This window comes from Trachinotus anak, unplaced genomic scaffold (assembly GCF_046630095.1).
Source record: "Trachinotus anak isolate AG129_WGS33_773 ecotype Australia unplaced genomic scaffold, CSIRO_AGI_Tana_v1 ptg000015l, whole genome shotgun sequence".
NCBI lineage: Eukaryota > Metazoa > Chordata > Actinopteri > Carangiformes > Carangidae > Trachinotus > Trachinotus anak.
In genome coordinates, this window is record NW_027273866.1 from 4,656,634 (window position 1) to 4,674,503 (window position 17,870).

General features: G+C 39.4%; 2 protein-coding genes across 2 annotated transcripts; one reads left to right on the plus strand and one right to left on the minus strand.

Moving 5' to 3' along the window:
- Nucleotides 1–668: 668 nt before the first annotated feature.
- adam17a (ADAM metallopeptidase domain 17a) lies at nt 669–15,383 on the plus strand. The gene is made up of 19 exons (XM_071498006.1): nt 669–879; nt 1,195–1,327; nt 1,899–2,032; nt 2,229–2,317; nt 2,781–2,967; nt 5,111–5,241; nt 5,517–5,603; nt 6,276–6,401; nt 6,957–7,101; nt 7,463–7,554; nt 8,051–8,203; nt 9,113–9,312; nt 9,473–9,576; nt 9,719–9,853; nt 10,344–10,474; nt 10,666–10,744; nt 10,949–11,037; nt 11,229–11,288; nt 13,408–15,383. Exons 1-19 carry the CDS (start codon nt 774–776, stop codon nt 13,846–13,848), a joined length of 2,622 nt encoding a protein of 873 aa, XP_071354107.1. The 5' UTR covers nt 669–773; the 3' UTR covers nt 13,849–15,383.
- iah1 (isoamyl acetate hydrolyzing esterase 1 (putative)) lies at nt 15,349–17,798 on the minus strand. Its single transcript, XM_071498011.1, has 6 exons — nt 17,640–17,798; nt 17,451–17,503; nt 17,118–17,269; nt 16,513–16,674; nt 16,294–16,415; nt 15,349–15,713 (listed from the first exon to the last, which is right to left on the minus strand). Exons 1-6 carry the CDS (start codon nt 17,703–17,705, stop codon nt 15,537–15,539), a joined length of 732 nt encoding a protein of 243 aa, XP_071354112.1. The 5' UTR covers nt 17,706–17,798; the 3' UTR covers nt 15,349–15,536.
- Nucleotides 17,799–17,870: the final 72 nt, after the last annotated feature.

Here is a 17,870-nt window from a genome sequence, read left to right on the forward strand (position 1 = left end):
TGTATGTAACTGGTACTTCTATTTTCATTTTGGTAAATTATGTGTCACCTTTACATTTTCAGAGGAAAATATTGTATGATAATAATATTGTAAAGTACAGCGTATTATAACACATTAAACTATCCGTAGTTTGTCCATAGGTTCAAAAGTAGCATCATAGCAACTTACTTCATGCTGGCAATTGCATTCAAGAGTTTTTGTTTTTCTTGTGATTGAATTATCCTTGGCAGTGGTAGAAAGGAGTACATTTATCTAATAACAGCACAGTTTTGTTGTTATTTACTTGAGTATTTCTATTTTATAATTATATTGCGTGTGCTATAGAGTAAAGGTTTAGAGGAAAATATGCCTTCACTGATTAAACTCGTTAATGCTTTGGAAATTACAATAAATCCAAAAATATTATAATCTGACAGGGGCTATTCTCTCGTCTAATGAATACTTTGTAGTTATGAAGTATTATTTAATTGTGGTATAATTTCTACTTAAGGAGCTGAATATTTCAAATTAATTACAAATAATAACATTATTAGTAATACAGTATATTGAACTTTAAGCATAATTTGTAGTTTTCACTTTCGATGATAACTCTGCACTCTTACCTTTGAAGACAGGACACACTGTATCTTTACATTACATTGTTCACTTTGCTAGAAGCGGATGTTTTCCACTCGGTTCACTTCCGGATAGCTCAGCTAACGTTAGCGGTCCGGACTAACCGAGAAAACTTGGGACCATGACAGTCGAAGAATAGCTGTCTGAACTGCCTGAAAATGAGGACCATACTGTTAATTGCCTTTCTGGCTCCTTGCTGGGTCAACGGTGCTGTTAAGTCAAGAGTTAATACCGAGGAGAGTCATGAAGAAAATCCGGAGTTTGGTAAGTAACTTAGCGAGCTATCCTAAGCTAGCGTTAGCTTTAATGTAAATGCTAACGGCTTAGGAATAATGAGCGACGATTACTGTAAATGATCATCACTTATGATGCATTTAATTAACTGTTATAATTAATACCGATGTATGTCTAAGGTGTTATAAAATCTTAAGGCATTTAGTCCTGGCTAGCTGCTAAATGAAACCATATATGAGATGAGGAGGCGGGTTGTCAGCGCCGGGTTGTGGTCTGTGACAGTAATACTGGTGGTGTTTCAGTATGAACAAACGCAGCTTCTTCTTTGTCATGTTTTTCCCCCAGACAATCTGAATTCCGTCCTGTCAGACTTTGAGGTATTGCCATTGTCAGACCTCAAGCTGCACTCTGTGAGGAAGAGGGACGTCCACACCCAGTCCCACCTGGAGCGGCTGGTCAGCTTCAGAGCCCTGCACAGGTACATCAGCACCACCCAAAAGTACATGTGGAAATTTAGATTGCAGCCAAAATAAACATTCTGCTTCTGTGGGCAGAGTTAGTCTGATGATGGGTCTCCTCCACAGTCACAGTTTTTTGTAACAGGAAATTTCCTCTATGTGTTACTCTGTCAAAACGACTGTAACTTTGAAAGAAATTCTCTCGATTTTTCTAACTCAAAGGGCTTAAGATTGATATTAGCCTCGGCTGATCTTTAAGATGCATATTTGTACAGAACTAAGACTTTGGATTTTGAACCCCATCCCTTACATTGTAACACTCACCTCACCGCCAGTCAACAATTACAGCGACTAGGTGGGAAACATGTCAACATACTCTACATATGGGCATGCTCATATTGTAAAACATGTGATCGAGTTTAGTGTTATTAGCATCAAAGTGTTTTCTCACTTCATATTATAATAATAAATCACAAAAAATATGACTCAAGGCTTAATTCAGTCTGACTATAGTTATATTATAAAGCTGTCATGATAGAATTTTTCAGTTAAAGCAGATGTCATGTTTTCATCTTCTTTTTTCAACTTCAGGCATTTCAAGCTTTACTTGACCACCAACACAGACCTTTTCACTGACACCTTCAAAGCTGTGTTTGTTGATAAACATGGAAGAGAGGAGAACTATGATGTTCAGCTTCAGAACTACTTCACTGGACATGTAGTTGGTGAGTGGATGACTTACACAATTAGACATTCACCAATTCTTTTTTTATTTTTTTAAACATATATTGATTTCCTTGATCAGGTATTTTTTTCAAGACTTTTAGTTTGCATGTGCTTAAGAAGTAATGCTTAACAGGATAATAATAGATTTTCAAGACTTTAATCTGATGAATTATTATATTTGTTTCGTGTTTGCAGGAGAGGAGAATTCGCGTGTGCAGGCACACATAGATGGAGATGAGTTTTCTGCTCACATTCTAACTGATGAAGCGGAGTACAACGTAGAGGTAAGATCATTATGTCTGTGTTGAATCCAAATAGAGGCAGAACTGACCCTGCAGTGTCACAGTAGAGAGGCCACACCGTTCAAGACTGTGATAGGCATTACCAAAGCTAAGAAAACCCAGAGAAGGCCACTTGTTCACAGAATGCCCCTAAAAACATTAATTGAATACAGTGCTACAGTGCTCTAGTCTATAAATCTTCAGTGTGCAGGCACCCTTTTCTTGAAAAAGTTTGAAAAAGACTACCCAGGGATATCTTTTGTATATTTCACATGTGTTAGTGCCAATATTCCTTGTAGTCATCTCTTACCTCTGTCATCTTGGATATACTTGTTTGTTTTTAGTTGCTGTTTTAAATTGTTTTGTTTAAATTGTCTTTGATCTTTATTTTATATCTATCTTTATTTCCATATTTTCCTCCTCTGCTTTGCACTCTAATACCACCTCTGTGTTTTTGGCTGTGCAGCCCCTGTGGAGGTTTACAGATTCCCCAGCTGATGGCAGGTTGTTGGTTTATCGCTCAGACGACATCAAGAATCTAAGTCGCATCGTCTCTCCAAAAGTGTGTGGTTATGTCCACGCAGAGGACATGGACCTGCTGCCGCAGTCATCCAGGACAGACTGGGATGTGCAGGAAGTGGACCAGAAAAGGGGTGAGCTCTGCTGTCTGTTTCCCTCACTAGAGGTGGAGAGTCTTGCAAACGTGTTCACATTTGTTCCCATGTAGTGGTAAAGTAGTATAAGTATTTGTATTTAAGATTTGAAGATCACAAATATGGTGCAGCCCAGGCTCTGCGTTCCTGTTTGTGGATGATAAAGAGCAGTTAGAGAGTAGGCGGATTACAAATGTTTAAGGTGGAGAGAAGGAAGGAGGAGGCTGTAGTAGTGACACAAAGGAGGTGGGTGTTAGATTCTGTAACAGTCACTTTAATAAAAGCCTTTTTATCTGTAAAACCTAGCCTATGTTGTGCACATACACACTACTGACAAGTGAGTATTATGTAAAAACCAAATGCCTTTTGATTCTTTTGTACTGCGTTGGAAATGTAAAGCATATAACAGTGGTAATGTGCCAGAGGAGATATCTAAAACACCTCTCACTGGCTTGTGGTTGAAAGCACTCGTTGGGGAGATGAGTCGAGGTGAAGGTTTATATGGAGGAGGCATTAAAATTCATGGAGGCTCCACTGCCCAATGAGATGACTCTGAGTCGTCACTGGTCTCCCACTGCTTGTTGTGGAAGCTGGAGCAGCGCACACCCACACTTCTGAACAGTGTAGAGCCATTTGTACAGTATGATGTAATGCTCAAATGGGATGTCTTCCTCTTGTCCTGTTATTCTTCAGCTGCTGTTCAAAGACTGAGGATTTAGTTTTGAGGCAGATTTCCTGGGTGAATTCATGAATGTATTTTGTAAATTTTTGGTAAAATCACTTTACTGCATATATTTAACACCCTGTTCTGGAGTTGGCATAATGATGCTGCAAATAGGGCTACAACTAACAATTCCTATTATTTCCTTTATTGATTAATCTACTGAAAGAAAATTAAACTTGCATTTTTCAGGTTCCTCTTGAGAAATGTGAATAAAAAAAGTTTATGTTCTACGTAATTTATTTCAGTGTAATCCAACTTAGACTAAAGACTAAATAGACTAAATTATTAATTGATAAGAATGATCAACAGATGAATTGCCTATGAAAATACGTGTAGGTTATAGCACTAAACATAAACTTTACAAGCTTAAAACTGTGAGTCAAGTTATGTGGTAACTGATTCAACACAGAATTGTTTTTATAGAAGTGAGGACTCTTGAGTGTGCCCCAAAAACCTCAACTCCAGCTGGATAACAACACTGCACAGTCGATGTGTGAAATCTACTTTAGTTTACTGTGACTGCCTTATGTCACAGATGTCAAAATACACAGTGGACATCATTCACACTTATTATTATGCACTCAGGCCTCTTTTTTCAAGATAAATGGCAGTTTAACTATGGTTTAAAGAACAGAGGCAGAGCTTAATCAGTTCATTGGCAAACAAAAAAGAAGACATGTTGCTAAATGTGAAAATGAGGGCAATTAACAATGGGATACTGGAGCATGGCCTCATTGTTTTAACTTCTTGATGTCCTTATGTGTCTGTCTTTATGTAAGATTACCCTTGACTGTTAATATAGCCATGCTTAAAACATGTGATCATTTCATCTTTTTAAAATTTTTGCCGGGGGCATTATGTTTTCGGGTCGTCTATCTGTCCGTCTGTCCCATTCTCATGAACGCGATAGCTCAGTAATGCTGTGAGGGAATTTCTTCAAATTTGGCACAAACATTCACTTGTACTCAAGGACACACTGATTTAGATTTTGGTGGTCAGTGCAATGGTCAAGGTCATGGTGACCTCACACAATCCGGTTTTGACCTTGTGAACACAATATCTTAGGAACCCTTTAAGGGAATCTCTTCACATTTGGCACGAATGTCCACTTTGACTCAAGTATGAACTGATTAGATTTTGGTGGTCAGAGGTCATGGTTACAGTGACTTCAAAAAACACCTTTAGCCATAACTCAAAAATTCATGCAGCAGTTATGACAACATTTCACACAAATAGCTAATATTTTATATTTCATATGAACAGGGATGTAACCTAAAACTAGTTTGAGTGGCTGAGGCATACAAATGTGAAGCAATAATTCGAGTTTTCCTCTCTTTTCCTGCCTGTGACATTTTTGCTTTCTTTATCTCTTCGTGTATGTTTATTTCTAAAACTGCTCATGCCTCTTCTTCCTTGTAGAGTACTATCATAGAGAGAAAAGACAGGTCCACGACCACAAGAAGAATACCTGCCCCTTGCTGCTGGTTGCTGATTACCGCTTCTTTATGCACATGGGCCGTGGACAAGAGAGCGTCACTCTCAACTACCTGGTCTGTCTTTATGATCCTATATGCAAAACCTAATTCAGTTGTGCAAAAAGACGTGTTAAGGTTTAACATGTATTCCTAGGGAGCAGAATGATTTCCACATTAGTTTTATATTGCCAAATTGAAAAAATCTGAAATGTATAGGTAGTATGTCTAATATATCTCTGGAAAAAAAAGTTATATATTAAAATAAATATTTTGTAGTATTGTTATTATTAATATTTTTGTGCATTAATCATTCTTGGTATGTGATATTTTCTTTTCTTCTCTCACTTCAGATTGAGCTGATTGATCGAGTTGATGACATTTATAGGAACACAACCTGGGACGATGAATTCAAAGGCTATGGGGTTCAGATCCAGCAGGTGTGTGTGGCTGGCTGTGTGTTCATTGTAATATGGCTGTCTCACTCGTGGACCAATTTGTAGCACTGAGACATCACTGCTCCGATCAGCACGCTAGCTTTGTTTTACATCGAGTGACACCCGGAAGTGAAGCTGAGAATAACACAATCCCTCAGTGGGTTTGAGAACTGCATTTGTAGGAGGAACTGAAAGCTTTTGTGTGTGCCTCGTGGGGTAATTTAATTTGTTCCACAGGCTTTGGGAATGAAAGGAGACACTGTTTGTCATACGATGAGTCGTGGGTTTCCTCACTGAGAAGATATGCATTCAATTAGCTACTCAGAGTTATATTACAATTTTCTTCACCCTAAAGTCAAGAAGAAGTTGTAATGTGCTGCTTTTACCCCCAATATCTTTGGGAAATGTTTATAGCTTGAAATGCAAGACCTCAAAATATGATACTAACTGACTAGGTCACATGATCCTTTGTAAATATGTTAAAGCTGTTACTATAGGTCTGAAATTAGATCAATTCTACCAGCCTATGATGTAGTTAACTGTAACTCATCAGTCATTTGAGAAATACATATAATGTGCTTCATATGTTTTAAAATCTTTTCAACTGCAACAAATGTCACAAATGATGATAACGTGATAGGAATGATAATTAACGTCTTTTGTTTCCATTCTTAGATCATCATCAACAAGGAGCCGACAAGGCCTCCTCCTGAGCATGCTGGCACCAACTGGATCCACTACAACATGGAGAACAGCCCCGTGAGAGGAAAAGAGGTCTGGGACGTGAAGAGACTTCTGGAGGTAAGAAAAGGAGTCAAAGAGAAAGAGAGAGGTTGAGACAGACAGCGTGACGCACATGTAAGAAGTGGAGGTTTGGGAAATACAGAGGGGAAATTTAATCTGGTTCAAAATATGAAAAGAGTTCACATGTGTAAAATGCTCTGTACAATCAAGCTGGGCTGATAGAAGCTTATCACAAATATGTTTGTGCATATATGGTGGCCGAGATATAATTGAGGTAATAAGGCAATGTAAAATGTGTCACCCTTTACAAATCTTCAATCAAAATTCTTTAATAACCAGATGTAAGGGATCATGATGTAAAAAAAAGTGTTTGCGTGTGTGTGTATATATATATATATATATATATATATATATATATATATATATATATATACGTGCACACACACACACATATATATAATTTAATATATAATTTGAGTGATGGTATTATAAATATTTGCATTTCTGAATATTAATGTCCTTGTCTTTATGACTTCTGTTTTCTTGTATCAGTAAGACTAATTTTGACAGATACAAATGTTGATAGATAATAATTCTACTTGTGTCCCTCAGCAATTCAGCTCAGACATAGCTGGCAACGCCTCCACTGTGTGTCTGGCCCACCTATTCACCTACCAGGATTTTGATGAGGGCACACTGGGGCTGGCCTACGTGGCTCCCTCCAAAGCTCAGGCCCTGGGCGGCCTCTGCCCCAAACGTAAGCACACAGCCCTTAGCGGCAAAATAGCTTTGTTGTCATAAGTTAAGTAGTACATGCTGTATATACAGCTACGTCATACAACACCTACCGGTACTTTACAATATCAGTGAAATATTTTACAAAGTCACCTTGCTCTGTTGTGCTGCTTGTGTGTCATGTTTTAGAAACCATCTGTGTGTCTGCAGCATTAAATCTGTCAAATTCATGAGAAGTGAAAGTAGCGGAGCAGACTCTTAAGAGAACTGATCTGGGAAGTCAAACAAAGGCTATCACATTTAAAGAGAAAGCTGCATGTTGAACCCAGAGGGTTTTGTAAAGCTGAGCAAATACTGACATCTTTAATTGTGTCATTTTTTAGCTTACTACCCATCTCACTCTGTCAAGAAGCCCAGTTACCTCAACACAGGCTTGACCAGCACCAAGAACTATGGCAAAACCATCCTCACAAAGGTCTGTTTTACTCCATTTCTCAATCATCATCTTTGACAAAACTAATTACGGGTTGCACTCAGTTTCAGCCAGGATGTTATGCAACACTTCACCCTGATTCATAGTAGAGCAGACGCACCATTTTGTGTGGGTGTTATGAGTAATGATGTTACCCCTGTTACATTTTTCACACCTCAACTATCAGTGTGTTGCATACTCCACCTCACAGTTTACAGTTAAGTTTCAGAGCATTAATTTGCGCTAGGAGGACTTTTTTGGAATTTGAGGCTCTTTGCTGTATAATGTAATCTGTATGATAACATGCAGTAAAATCAGTATGTGCAATACTCATAAACATCAGCAACTTTCCATTGAGTAAAAAGTAGTGTCAGTCCTGATGACAAAGTTGCTTGATAGAATTTTTGTTTTGCATTATTTCGTCTTAATTGATCTATAGAACTGGTCGTAAGGAATAATTTTATCATAAAAAAAATCTGTTGTGCTTTTGTTCCATCAGGAAGCAGATTTGGTGACCACTCATGAGCTGGGCCATAACTTTGGAGCAGAGCACGACCCTGACAACATCCCTTTTTGTGCTCCCAGTGATGACCAAGGGGGGAAGTTTGTCATGTACCCTATTGCTGTGAGCGGAGACCATGTCAACAACAAGGTATGGATTGGTCAAAAATTGTATTTAACTTCAACATAGAGCACAGTGCAACAGACGCATTCCTGTCTCCTAACTAGGGAACCAACTGTCGATGCTGTCAGTCATACTACACCACGCTAATACGTTTTAGTTTTAAAATTCATCATTTTTGCTACGTTTATGTCTGGTGTCCATACTGGTGTTTATGAGTCCCTAAAAGGGAGACATTCAGAAACCCTGCTGGTCCTGTTTTAGTTTGAAGACTCCAGCGTTGCATTTTAGTCTGGAAGGGCAAAAACTGAGACTTGTGGAAACAATGATGCAGATACTGACACAGATTGTTTTTGTTTTAAAACATCATTTTGAAATTAAAACATATTAACATATTGTCTTAATTCAGGTCCACAACATAGCCTCAGTTAAGAGGACACATTGAGTTAATGATGTAAAGTGTAATATGAGGTGTGAATGTCATTTCTAAATGAGTTGTTTCTACAGAGTGTTAGATAAACGTGAGTCACATTTGCTCTTCAGTATAATGACAGACAGTAAATGTACTGTACCTCCTCTGCCGTTGGCCTTAACAGCTAATATGCATTTGACTTTTGCAGCTTCACAAGTGCTGTTGATTAACTGGTGTGACTTGTTTTGCACACTGGACCCTTGAAATTAATATGCAAACTAGATCTTGAATCCTGTCAGTATGAATCAATAATTCCTACAAAGGCAATGAAATCATTTATATGGCTGTAAATTCACGCTCAGTGCTCTTTGTAGCAGGCGGAAACACCATTGTTTCACTGAGTAAAGAGCTGTTAAAAAATGATTTTTATCTGTTATCATCCTCACCATCACCTCTCACAGCTGAGCAGACAGCATCCACTCCTAGCTAATATGTAACCCCTGTCTACTTCTCCTTTCCGCTTAAAGCGTTTCTCCAACTGCAGCAAGATCTCCATAGGGAAGACATTACGTTACAAGGCTCCAGTGTGCTTCAAGGAGAGGAACAGTAAGGTATGTGGGAACTCCAGAGTGGAGGAAGGGGAAGAGTGTGACCCTGGGCTTCTCCACCTCAACGACGACCCCTGCTGCTCATCCAACTGCAAGTTCCAAAATGGTGCACAGTGCAGGTATGAGATTCATAAGTGAAAAAGAAAATGTATAACACAGCCATCAAGTCTAAATACATACTCAAACGTCAGATTAATTGACCAATCTTAACATAATGAATGAGGAAATCTTTGTTATTAGAAAGTCACATAGACTCATATGTTCCTGTTCTCTCCACAGTGACAGGAACAGCCCTTGCTGTAGAAACTGCAAGTTTGAGCAGGCAGGAGTAAGGTGTCAGGAACCCATTAGTGCAACCTGTAAAGGCATATCTTCCTGCACAGGTGAGCACCACCTTCTGGTTAAATACACAAACTGCAGCAATCACAGGAAGGCTGTTCACTGTGGTCTTGGACACCCTTACATGTTGAAAAATTAAAAATACTGTGAAAAACTACATCTCTTATCCACTCTTTCTCATCATAGGCAACAGCAGTGAATGTCCACCTCCTGCAAATGCAGCTGACAACACAGTGTGTGTTGACAATGGCCGGTGTCACAATGGAGAGTGCAATCCTTTCTGTGAGGCCATGCAGAACCTTCAGTCCTGTGCCTGCAATGGTAAAAGATGTTCATTTGTCTCAAAATTAGCAGGAGCCCCTGGCCGATTAAAGCTTTAAGTGGATTGTCTGACTGATGTTGGATGCCAGGATATGACAGAAACAGGATTTGGATCCTGGTGATCTGAGCGGTCACACAGCAGATTCTTAGGGATCACTTAGGTTTTAGAGCATAAAGAGATATCCCAGAGATACAGTTTTAGGAAAAAATGGAAATCATACCTGAGGAAAAAAACTCAACTATGTTAAAGGGTTTTTATTATTATTATTACAGTTATTAGACTACAGTTACATTACAATTAATCCCTTAATTGAAGTTTGAGGAATAAATTGTCAAACCTCTCATCCCACAAAAGAATCTTAAATCTCTGTTCTGAAAAACAAAGTGAAAGTTATTATGTGCACAATCACTGTTGGACACAAAGGAGAGTATAGACAAAATACTTTTGCATTAGTATAACACTTGAAATAATCCTCTCTCCTATTTCCAGCAACTGAGGACTCCTGTAAAGTGTGCTGCAGGGGAAAAGATGGCACCTGCTCTCCCTTCATCCAGTCCAGTGGCAGCTTCCTTTTCCTTCGTAAAGGAAAACCGTGCACTGTGGGCTTCTGTGATGAGGGCGTGAGTCACCAAACCTTTTATACTTGTCAGCTCTGCATACAGGAGGCCATCTGATCATACAGTTTTCCATTCTATTTCGTCTTACTTTTGTAGTTCCTAGCCCAGCTCTGAAACGTCTTACAAATGTGTATGAATGTTACGATGAGTTCATTGATTTATTTGGTTGTGTCAACTTTCTCTTGTTAAAATAGGGAAAGTGCATGAAGCAGGTGCAGGACGTGATCGAGAGGTTGTGGGATTTTATTGACAAGCTGGACATTAACACATTTGGTAAGTTGATTACAATAGACTGCTTTCAAATTTTAACAAACATAGCAATGTGAAATACTATGTAGCATTTACAAAAGCCTTTGGAAAATAAGCCTTGATATATAGTTTACATTGTTGATGACCTTTGTAGCTGAGTCAAGTACAAACTCAGTCTTTCTCTGTTTGTCTGTACAATCATCACCAACCTTACCTTAACTTCATCAGGGAAGTTCTTGGCTGATAACATAGTGGGCTCTGTGGTGGTGTTTTCGCTCATCTTCTGGATTCCTCTCAGTATCCTGGTTCACTGTGTGGTAAGAAACTGCTGATCACCTATTTTCACTAGTTCATAGCATCATCAGCATTAACTGCTCTTTTTTGGATTTTAATCTGGTGGTTGAACTTCGACCTCCTTTTCACTAGCTGCAGTTAGAGAGTTTGATTCTTTTACTTTAAGTGTTGACAGAGCTGTCCCCTTTTTCTGTTTCTGTGTATCTTTTTGCAGGACAAACGACTTGACCAGCAGTATGAGGAGAGCACAAAGTCCTTCTACTACCCTCCAAGTGTAAGTTCCTTCTCTACCTTGAGCTCATTTATGATCCTGTGCACTAGCCTTGCACTAGCTTTGCTGCCACACTAACCAAACTAATACAATCCCAAAGCTTTTTCGAAACATCGACATCTTTAACAAGGAAGGAGCATGAAGGTTAATTTTTCAGGAATAGGTATTTGCCTTTTCTCTCCATGATCTGTCACCAGTATAAACTAGGTGTTAACAACACACCAATTCAGCCATAATCCACTTGAGAGGAAAATAAATAATAAATAATAAACAATAAATAAGAATTTACTTCTTGCAATTTTAACATCAAAATGTATCTCTGCTCTGCTGAAGAAAGCATAAAAATGTAAAATTGTAATATTATGTAACATTAAAATGTAAAAAAATTTAAAAGTTTATTTAATTTTAAAGGCCCCGTGAACATATTTTCTCAATTTCCTAACTGTGAGGGGAAAGACAGAAAGAGAAATTAGTACTTTGTGTTTTGTCTCTGTGCGCTTTTTACTGGTTTGAATTGGTAGAGCTCTGTTGTAAAATAAATTGTCATCTAAATGTGCTCACCAGTCAGGATTTAACAATATTTAAACTGAAATCTGATGTACATGTGTTAAACTGATATTTAATGTCAACACTGACAAACATTCAAGTGAGGTAACAATAAGCATAGCACATTTTTGAATGGAGGGGGACTTCAGGATTTGAAACCAAGTTTTCAGAAGCTTTCAGAAATGCCTTACTGTGTAATTTGTTAGTAGATAATTTTTTTTGTCTAACAGTACCTCTCGTCTCTCTGACATACAGTATGTGCACTGCAAAACATTAATTCTCTTCTAAAGGGTTTTGATAAATCTAGGGCTAAATTAGCTCACATTCTTGAACATACAGGGGTGAGAACACAAATGGAAAAAGCTCTAACTTGAAGCAGAACAAACCAGTGGTCAGGATATCCGTCTGTAACGGTCCGACTGTCTCTGCTGGGTTCAAGCTGCAAATGACCTGTCCATCACTCTTTGCCTTGGCCCTTTCCGTTCTCATTGGAACTGCAGCAGATGGTGGAAGTTTGTAGTAGAGCTCCCGCCATAGGTGAGTGTGTGTGCCATGGTTTGGTGTTGCCATGCGTTGCCATTGGTCCATGATGATGCATGGTCAGTGGCCCACGTTTGGGATACTCCTGCAGTCACTTTCTCCTTGATGTAATCACTGATCAAGTTGTACATTTCCAGCCCTCAAACTCACCCGAGTCTTTGATCTGAGAGAGGAAGTGAGAGAGGCTCTAACTAAAGCACTATAATGTGACTGAATAGCTGTAAATGTGTCCTCTGCATAGATGTAAGAATGTCTTTTGCACAGATGGCATCAGTGCAGGGTCATTATCTGATCAGAAATTACCTCAAGAAAGCAAGATTGCATTTAAGGAGTATTCAAACAGAGAGAGGACCGAACAGGTTGCACCTTGTTGTCTTTTGTGTAATCGGATGCAGTGTGTGTCAACATTTTAAGTTTGCATCTGCTGCCGTTCAAAGCCACAACAAGAGGAGGGTATTGTCCATTAGGTGATTGTTTCTTTTATTTTTTACCCATTCTTTTTCTTTGTAATGGCTGTCTGCACTGTGTTAAGTCTTTTCTTAGGTTTGATTGGAAACGTGGAGACTGAGGGAACATTCCTCTAATAGACTTTTCTCACAGCAGACATTTTGCACAACTAATGATGGCTTAATTCCATTTAGGTGTGCCAGTAAGCCCTGCAAGTGAGCCGGTATGTAGATATTAGGGCCCTGGTGCTCTTAAATGGACTGCAGCCAGTATCAACTGTTTGTCAAGACAGAATGTCCACTGTGAGAAAGGTTTCTCTTATTCATTCCCACTTTTACTGGGGGTATTGGGAATGTCAATGGGGATGGAGATAGCAGATAGTCATTGGATTTCTCTCGAGGATATTGGAAATAACATGAGGGTTATTGTGATTAAAAAAAAACAAAAAAAACTTTCATAATATTTAACTGTAAGGATCGTGAGAAATATCTGATGGTCTAAATTTAACGGAGTGTAGTAAAAAGGGAATGAATCAGTCAGAGACAGACAGCTTTGATGTGCTTCTGTCTCACATGTTTTTACTCTTCAGAGCCAAGAAATGCTGAGCAACCTCGAGTCAGCGTCCATGCGCATCGTCAAGCCTCCTCAGCCTCCATCCTCCTCCGCCGGCCAGATCGCGCCCTCCTCCCTGCCCCTGCAGCATCAGCTGAGCCCGGTCAGGGGCTCTCCCGCGTCCAGCAGCAGCAGCAGCAGCAGCAGCAGCAGTACCAGTACCCCGGCCCCCGGCCCGAGCTACGGCCCCACCCCGGACAGCGCAGGGGGACAGCGGATGGCCACCATCCAGGAGGACACCAGCAGCGACACTCACCTGGGAGAGGAGGGCCTGTCGGACGATTTCACAACCGCAGGAGCCTGCTCGTCGGCTACGAAATCCTCCTACGAGGATCTGACAGAACAGAACCCGCCAACCAGGGACCGGCGGCGCCTCAAGAGGCAGGACTGCATTGACACCAAAGAGACAGAGTGCTGAGAGTAAACAGCCAGCACCAATGTGTACATGCAGCCACATTTGTCTTTTAGGGAACATGCAAATACAGGCAGCATCTTTGGCTTTTTCTCTTATCACAAGTCACAGACAGCAACTGTTTAGAGGTAATAGTATACAAGTTTAGTGTTTAACAGAGGTAAGGACAACATTTCAGGCAACACTAGATGTGGATATTACTCAGTCAACTGTAACTTGGACTATATCACTATACAAATAATGCATGAGTAGTCTCAAATCCCCATCACTGTGGAAAAAAACGGAGTTACTGAGTGATTGCATGTTTTTGTGTGCCTGTGTGAAATGATGCTGTGCCTTTTCCGGTTAGGTAGATGACATCCTTGGCCAGACCAAGTCTGGGAAATCTGAGAAGATCTGTGGAAATAATTCCACTGTGGGCTGGTTCTTCAAACACATCCTAGAGTTCAGATATCTTTTTGTCATAACCCAGTGGTTAAATGGGTGTCTGATTATGCAATTTTTTTTCAAGAACAAAAGGAATGATAAATTATTGCATTAATTCCAAGGCTCTATCTGCTGTGTTGCCAGTGTGTCCTGTTTAAATGAAGTGAGCTTTGATTGTTGACCATAAGGAAAAAGAAAACAGTGTCAGAAAAAGCAGTCAGTGTCAGACCTTGCCTTTTTCCCCTACATGCTTGTGCACCATGTATTGTCTTTAAAGCAGTGCAGTCACAGGTTTGCTCTACTAAGGAAACAGTTCAATGTGATGTATTTAACCAGGTGGCCACTGAACGTGACTTATGAGATGACTGATTTCTTATGAATCTGTGTCATAACAGCACTTGAAGTATTTTTCACAACCCCAAAGTTGAATTAAGTTTTTTACATGTTCTTATTGCACTGTGTCATAAATGGTTTCTTTTACTGTGCAAGTAATGGAGTGGTCGTCTCTTCAGCATTATACTTATTCTATTTGCCCACCCATTGAAACTTAAAGAGAAGCTTAGTGTTGGTTATTTATTTGTCATGTGTATTTTCTGCGTGGTTGATCCCTGTATGAAAGAACATGGTGCCTTTTCAGATTTTGTGCCTAACTGTTCTGACCTATTTCTGTGCAAAAAGACAATACAATTCCCTGTAGATGAATATGAATCTGAACAATCCTGAATTTAATTTGAAAAGAAACTGCCCAAGATGGTCAAATGTTATCTTTCCACTTAGTTGTGTGTCCTTGTGCCAATGTGAGTTACACAGTAGCGCCTCTTTCTCTTATTTAATGCTGTTTAACCACTGTTGCCTGCTGTATCATGTTTAAATTGTAAAAGAACTATTTAACTGTAGGTCAGTTAAAAGACTCTGTACCTAACAAAGGCTCTCCTGGATGGATGTGAACTGTTACACAATGAGCAGATGTTCTGTGCATATAGTTTAATGATGTGTATATTCTTAATGTTTTCTTTGCTTTTAAATATTCACCCACAAGTTCCCTTTTTTTAAATTTCTTGCTTGCATCACCTATGCACATTTCAAAATAAAAAAATTTAATTGTGCATTTTAAACATTAAGACATGGTCTTATATTGAACATACCCGTCAAATACAGATCACAACTGCTTCATCGTTTCATAGCAGGAATGCAGTCCAGTGTTGGGCTCTCTACAAAATGCAGAGTCCAGATTTTTTTTTCTTAACTAATGTCCAACAACCTCTTCTTCACTGGTCACAGAGGAGGCTGCTCTCGGGGCTTTTGACGTCCACGTCTCCCCAATAGGGCAGGATGAAGGGCAGGTCAGCAACTCGGCTCTCCAGCAGCCCCCACAGGTGCTCAGCCACAAACTGGTTTCCCTTCTCTGAGAGATGCAGTCCATCAGACAGGTAGACTGTGTAGTCCTGTGGATCAGAGGACATTTATTATTTTTATACTTTTAATATAACAGTACTCTGTACCAGGGCTACAACTAATAATTATTTTTATTAACAGGTAATCTGTTGATTAACTGTTTAGTCAAAAAATTGTTTTATCTTCGATTGTCTTGTTATGTTTAACCAATCCGAAAGATTTAATTTACGCTGATATGAAACAGAAAAAGCAAGCAACAAAAATAAATTATTGTATTTTGTAGTAGGACACAGCAAAAAGTGACTGCTTGATAAATGACTTGAGTGACTCACAACTGTTGAGAATTTTCTGTCAATTGACTAATAGTATCAGCCCTACTCTAAAAAGACACCACATGTACAGTTTATACAATAGTTCTTTAGAATCTAAAATGTGGTTTAACAAATTGAAATTACTTCTCCAATGCTACAAAAAACAAAACCATAAATAAAGCAAGGTCATATGAAAGCTTATATCTTCATATGATAAGTTTTTTGTGATGACTCAGATGCCTTAAATGTAAATAAATTGTGAATGTAGCAGACTGTTTTTGTGAGATGACAGTAACCAATACTGATGCACTGTACTCACTTGTCCATCTTTCTGCATGAGTGTCCAGAGGTCCAGGACGTCTGTGCCACACTGACCAGCAGCCTGAACACATGCCTGGGCGTACTGCCCCGCTACAGAGTTGTGGCGATTTAGAGGAAATCCTGGAAGAGACACAAAGAGGAACTCAGGCCTGGTGTCTAAAAACGGTCTGTGTGACAATATAAGAACTAGAGAGAAGAATTTGTGCACAAGTGTTACCTTTCAAAATGCACTCCTTCTCCCAGGCTGGCTCGTGGAGAGGTGGGGGGGTGATAAAGATAACTTTGTCTGCTGACACTCCAGCTGAGGACAGAAGCCGGGTGATCTCCTTTAGGTTCTCTGAATACTCTTGCAGAGGGATGTGCTGCTGCGGGTTTTTATCTGCATGTCAGGAACAGATGGAAGGAGGCAAAACCATAAACGTAAGCGAGAAATGCCAAATTATCAGGGACAGTATTTTTATGTGACATAATTAGAGTAACTGATCTTGGATAGCCGCAAGAAGCACAGTTACTAACTTTAAATCTGCAGTTTGTGACATCTGGAAACATTTCAAGTGCCACTCCAGCAACTTAGTGTTGCACTTTCATAATGTATGTAGTATGGAATAAGGACATGTTTGCTGGTAATATCACTATGGTTATTCTCCAACTGTTTTAATCACTTTGTTTCATGACTAAACTAATCTTCATGTACAAAATATGTGGACTGCCCCTTTAAAAAAAGGATAAAGTATAGAGATCTATGCTTACAGACAGCTTGAAGCAAAACTATTTATCATTACTAAACTATTGTCATTACAGACTGTGTCAGTGAGACTGTACCTTCCAGTGCACAGTCGTTGGCTCCAAAGAAGACAGTGACAGCAGCTATGTTGTTGTCTGCTGAGCTCTGGCTGTTGATGAGGCGAGGAAGAACAATCTTAGCCCATCTGGAGTTGTAGCCAGACAGTCCTCTGTTCACAACATCACACTTTCTGAAAGGGAAAACACACAATGTCCCGTTCAAACATCAAACAAAGGAACATTAGTTTGCTTGCTAGCCTGATTTGCATGAAAAATTACAAAATCACTGAAGCGCCTTTTCTGTGCATGACTGTGGAGAGGTACTAAAATAACAGCAAATCCGATATAATCTGATCTATGGGAACTGCTTACCTTGCTAATTTGTTGGCAATCTCTGCACCCCACCCATCGGCTTGAAATGAGAACTGAAAGAAACCACAGCAGTACATTAATGCCGAACTGAAGCTAACAGGCTAGCAGCTCATAAAAATTAACTGAGAGCAGACAAAATTCGTGATATTGTTACTCTCTAAAATGTAAAATTTAAATGTATGAGCTCACCTGTGTGATGGAGTCGCCAAATAAAATCACTTTAGGCCAAGTTATTGTTTTGAACTTAGACATCATGGAACGATTTATAAGTTGTTGACACACTGTAAACGGAACTTCCTGTTGGGAAGGAAGTTGTTGCCATATTTCACAATAAAAGTCCTGTGTTTTGACCTTGACGAATAAGTAACACACACACACACGTATGTATAGGTAACGTTTGGAATAACAAAGAATGCTAAC

What these genes read in the sequence shown, in the direction of transcription:
- adam17a (XM_071498006.1), top strand. Translation starts at nt 774, where the DNA reads ATGAGGACCATACTGTTAATTGCCTTTCTGGCTCCTTGCTGGGTCAAC. An exon ending in GCGTCACTCTCAACTACCTG is followed by an intron (nt 5,242 to 5,516) that starts GTCTGTCTTTAT and finishes CTCTCACTTCAG; the next exon opens with ATTGAGCTGATTGATCGAGT. An exon ending in TCAGTCCTGTGCCTGCAATG is followed by an intron (nt 9,854 to 10,343) that starts GTAAAAGATGTT and finishes TCCTATTTCCAG; the next exon opens with CAACTGAGGACTCCTGTAAA.
- iah1 (XM_071498011.1), bottom strand. Translation starts at nt 17,705, where the DNA reads ATGATGTCTAAGTTCAAAACAATAACTTGGCCTAAAGTGATTTTATTT. An exon ending in TTGGCGACTCCATCACACAG is followed by an intron (nt 17,504 to 17,639) that starts GTGAGCTCATAC and finishes GGTTTCTTTCAG; the next exon opens with TTCTCATTTCAAGCCGATGG. An exon ending in ATTGCCAACAAATTAGCAAG is followed by an intron (nt 17,270 to 17,450) that starts GTAAGCAGTTCC and finishes TTTCCCTTTCAG; the next exon opens with AAAGTGTGATGTTGTGAACA.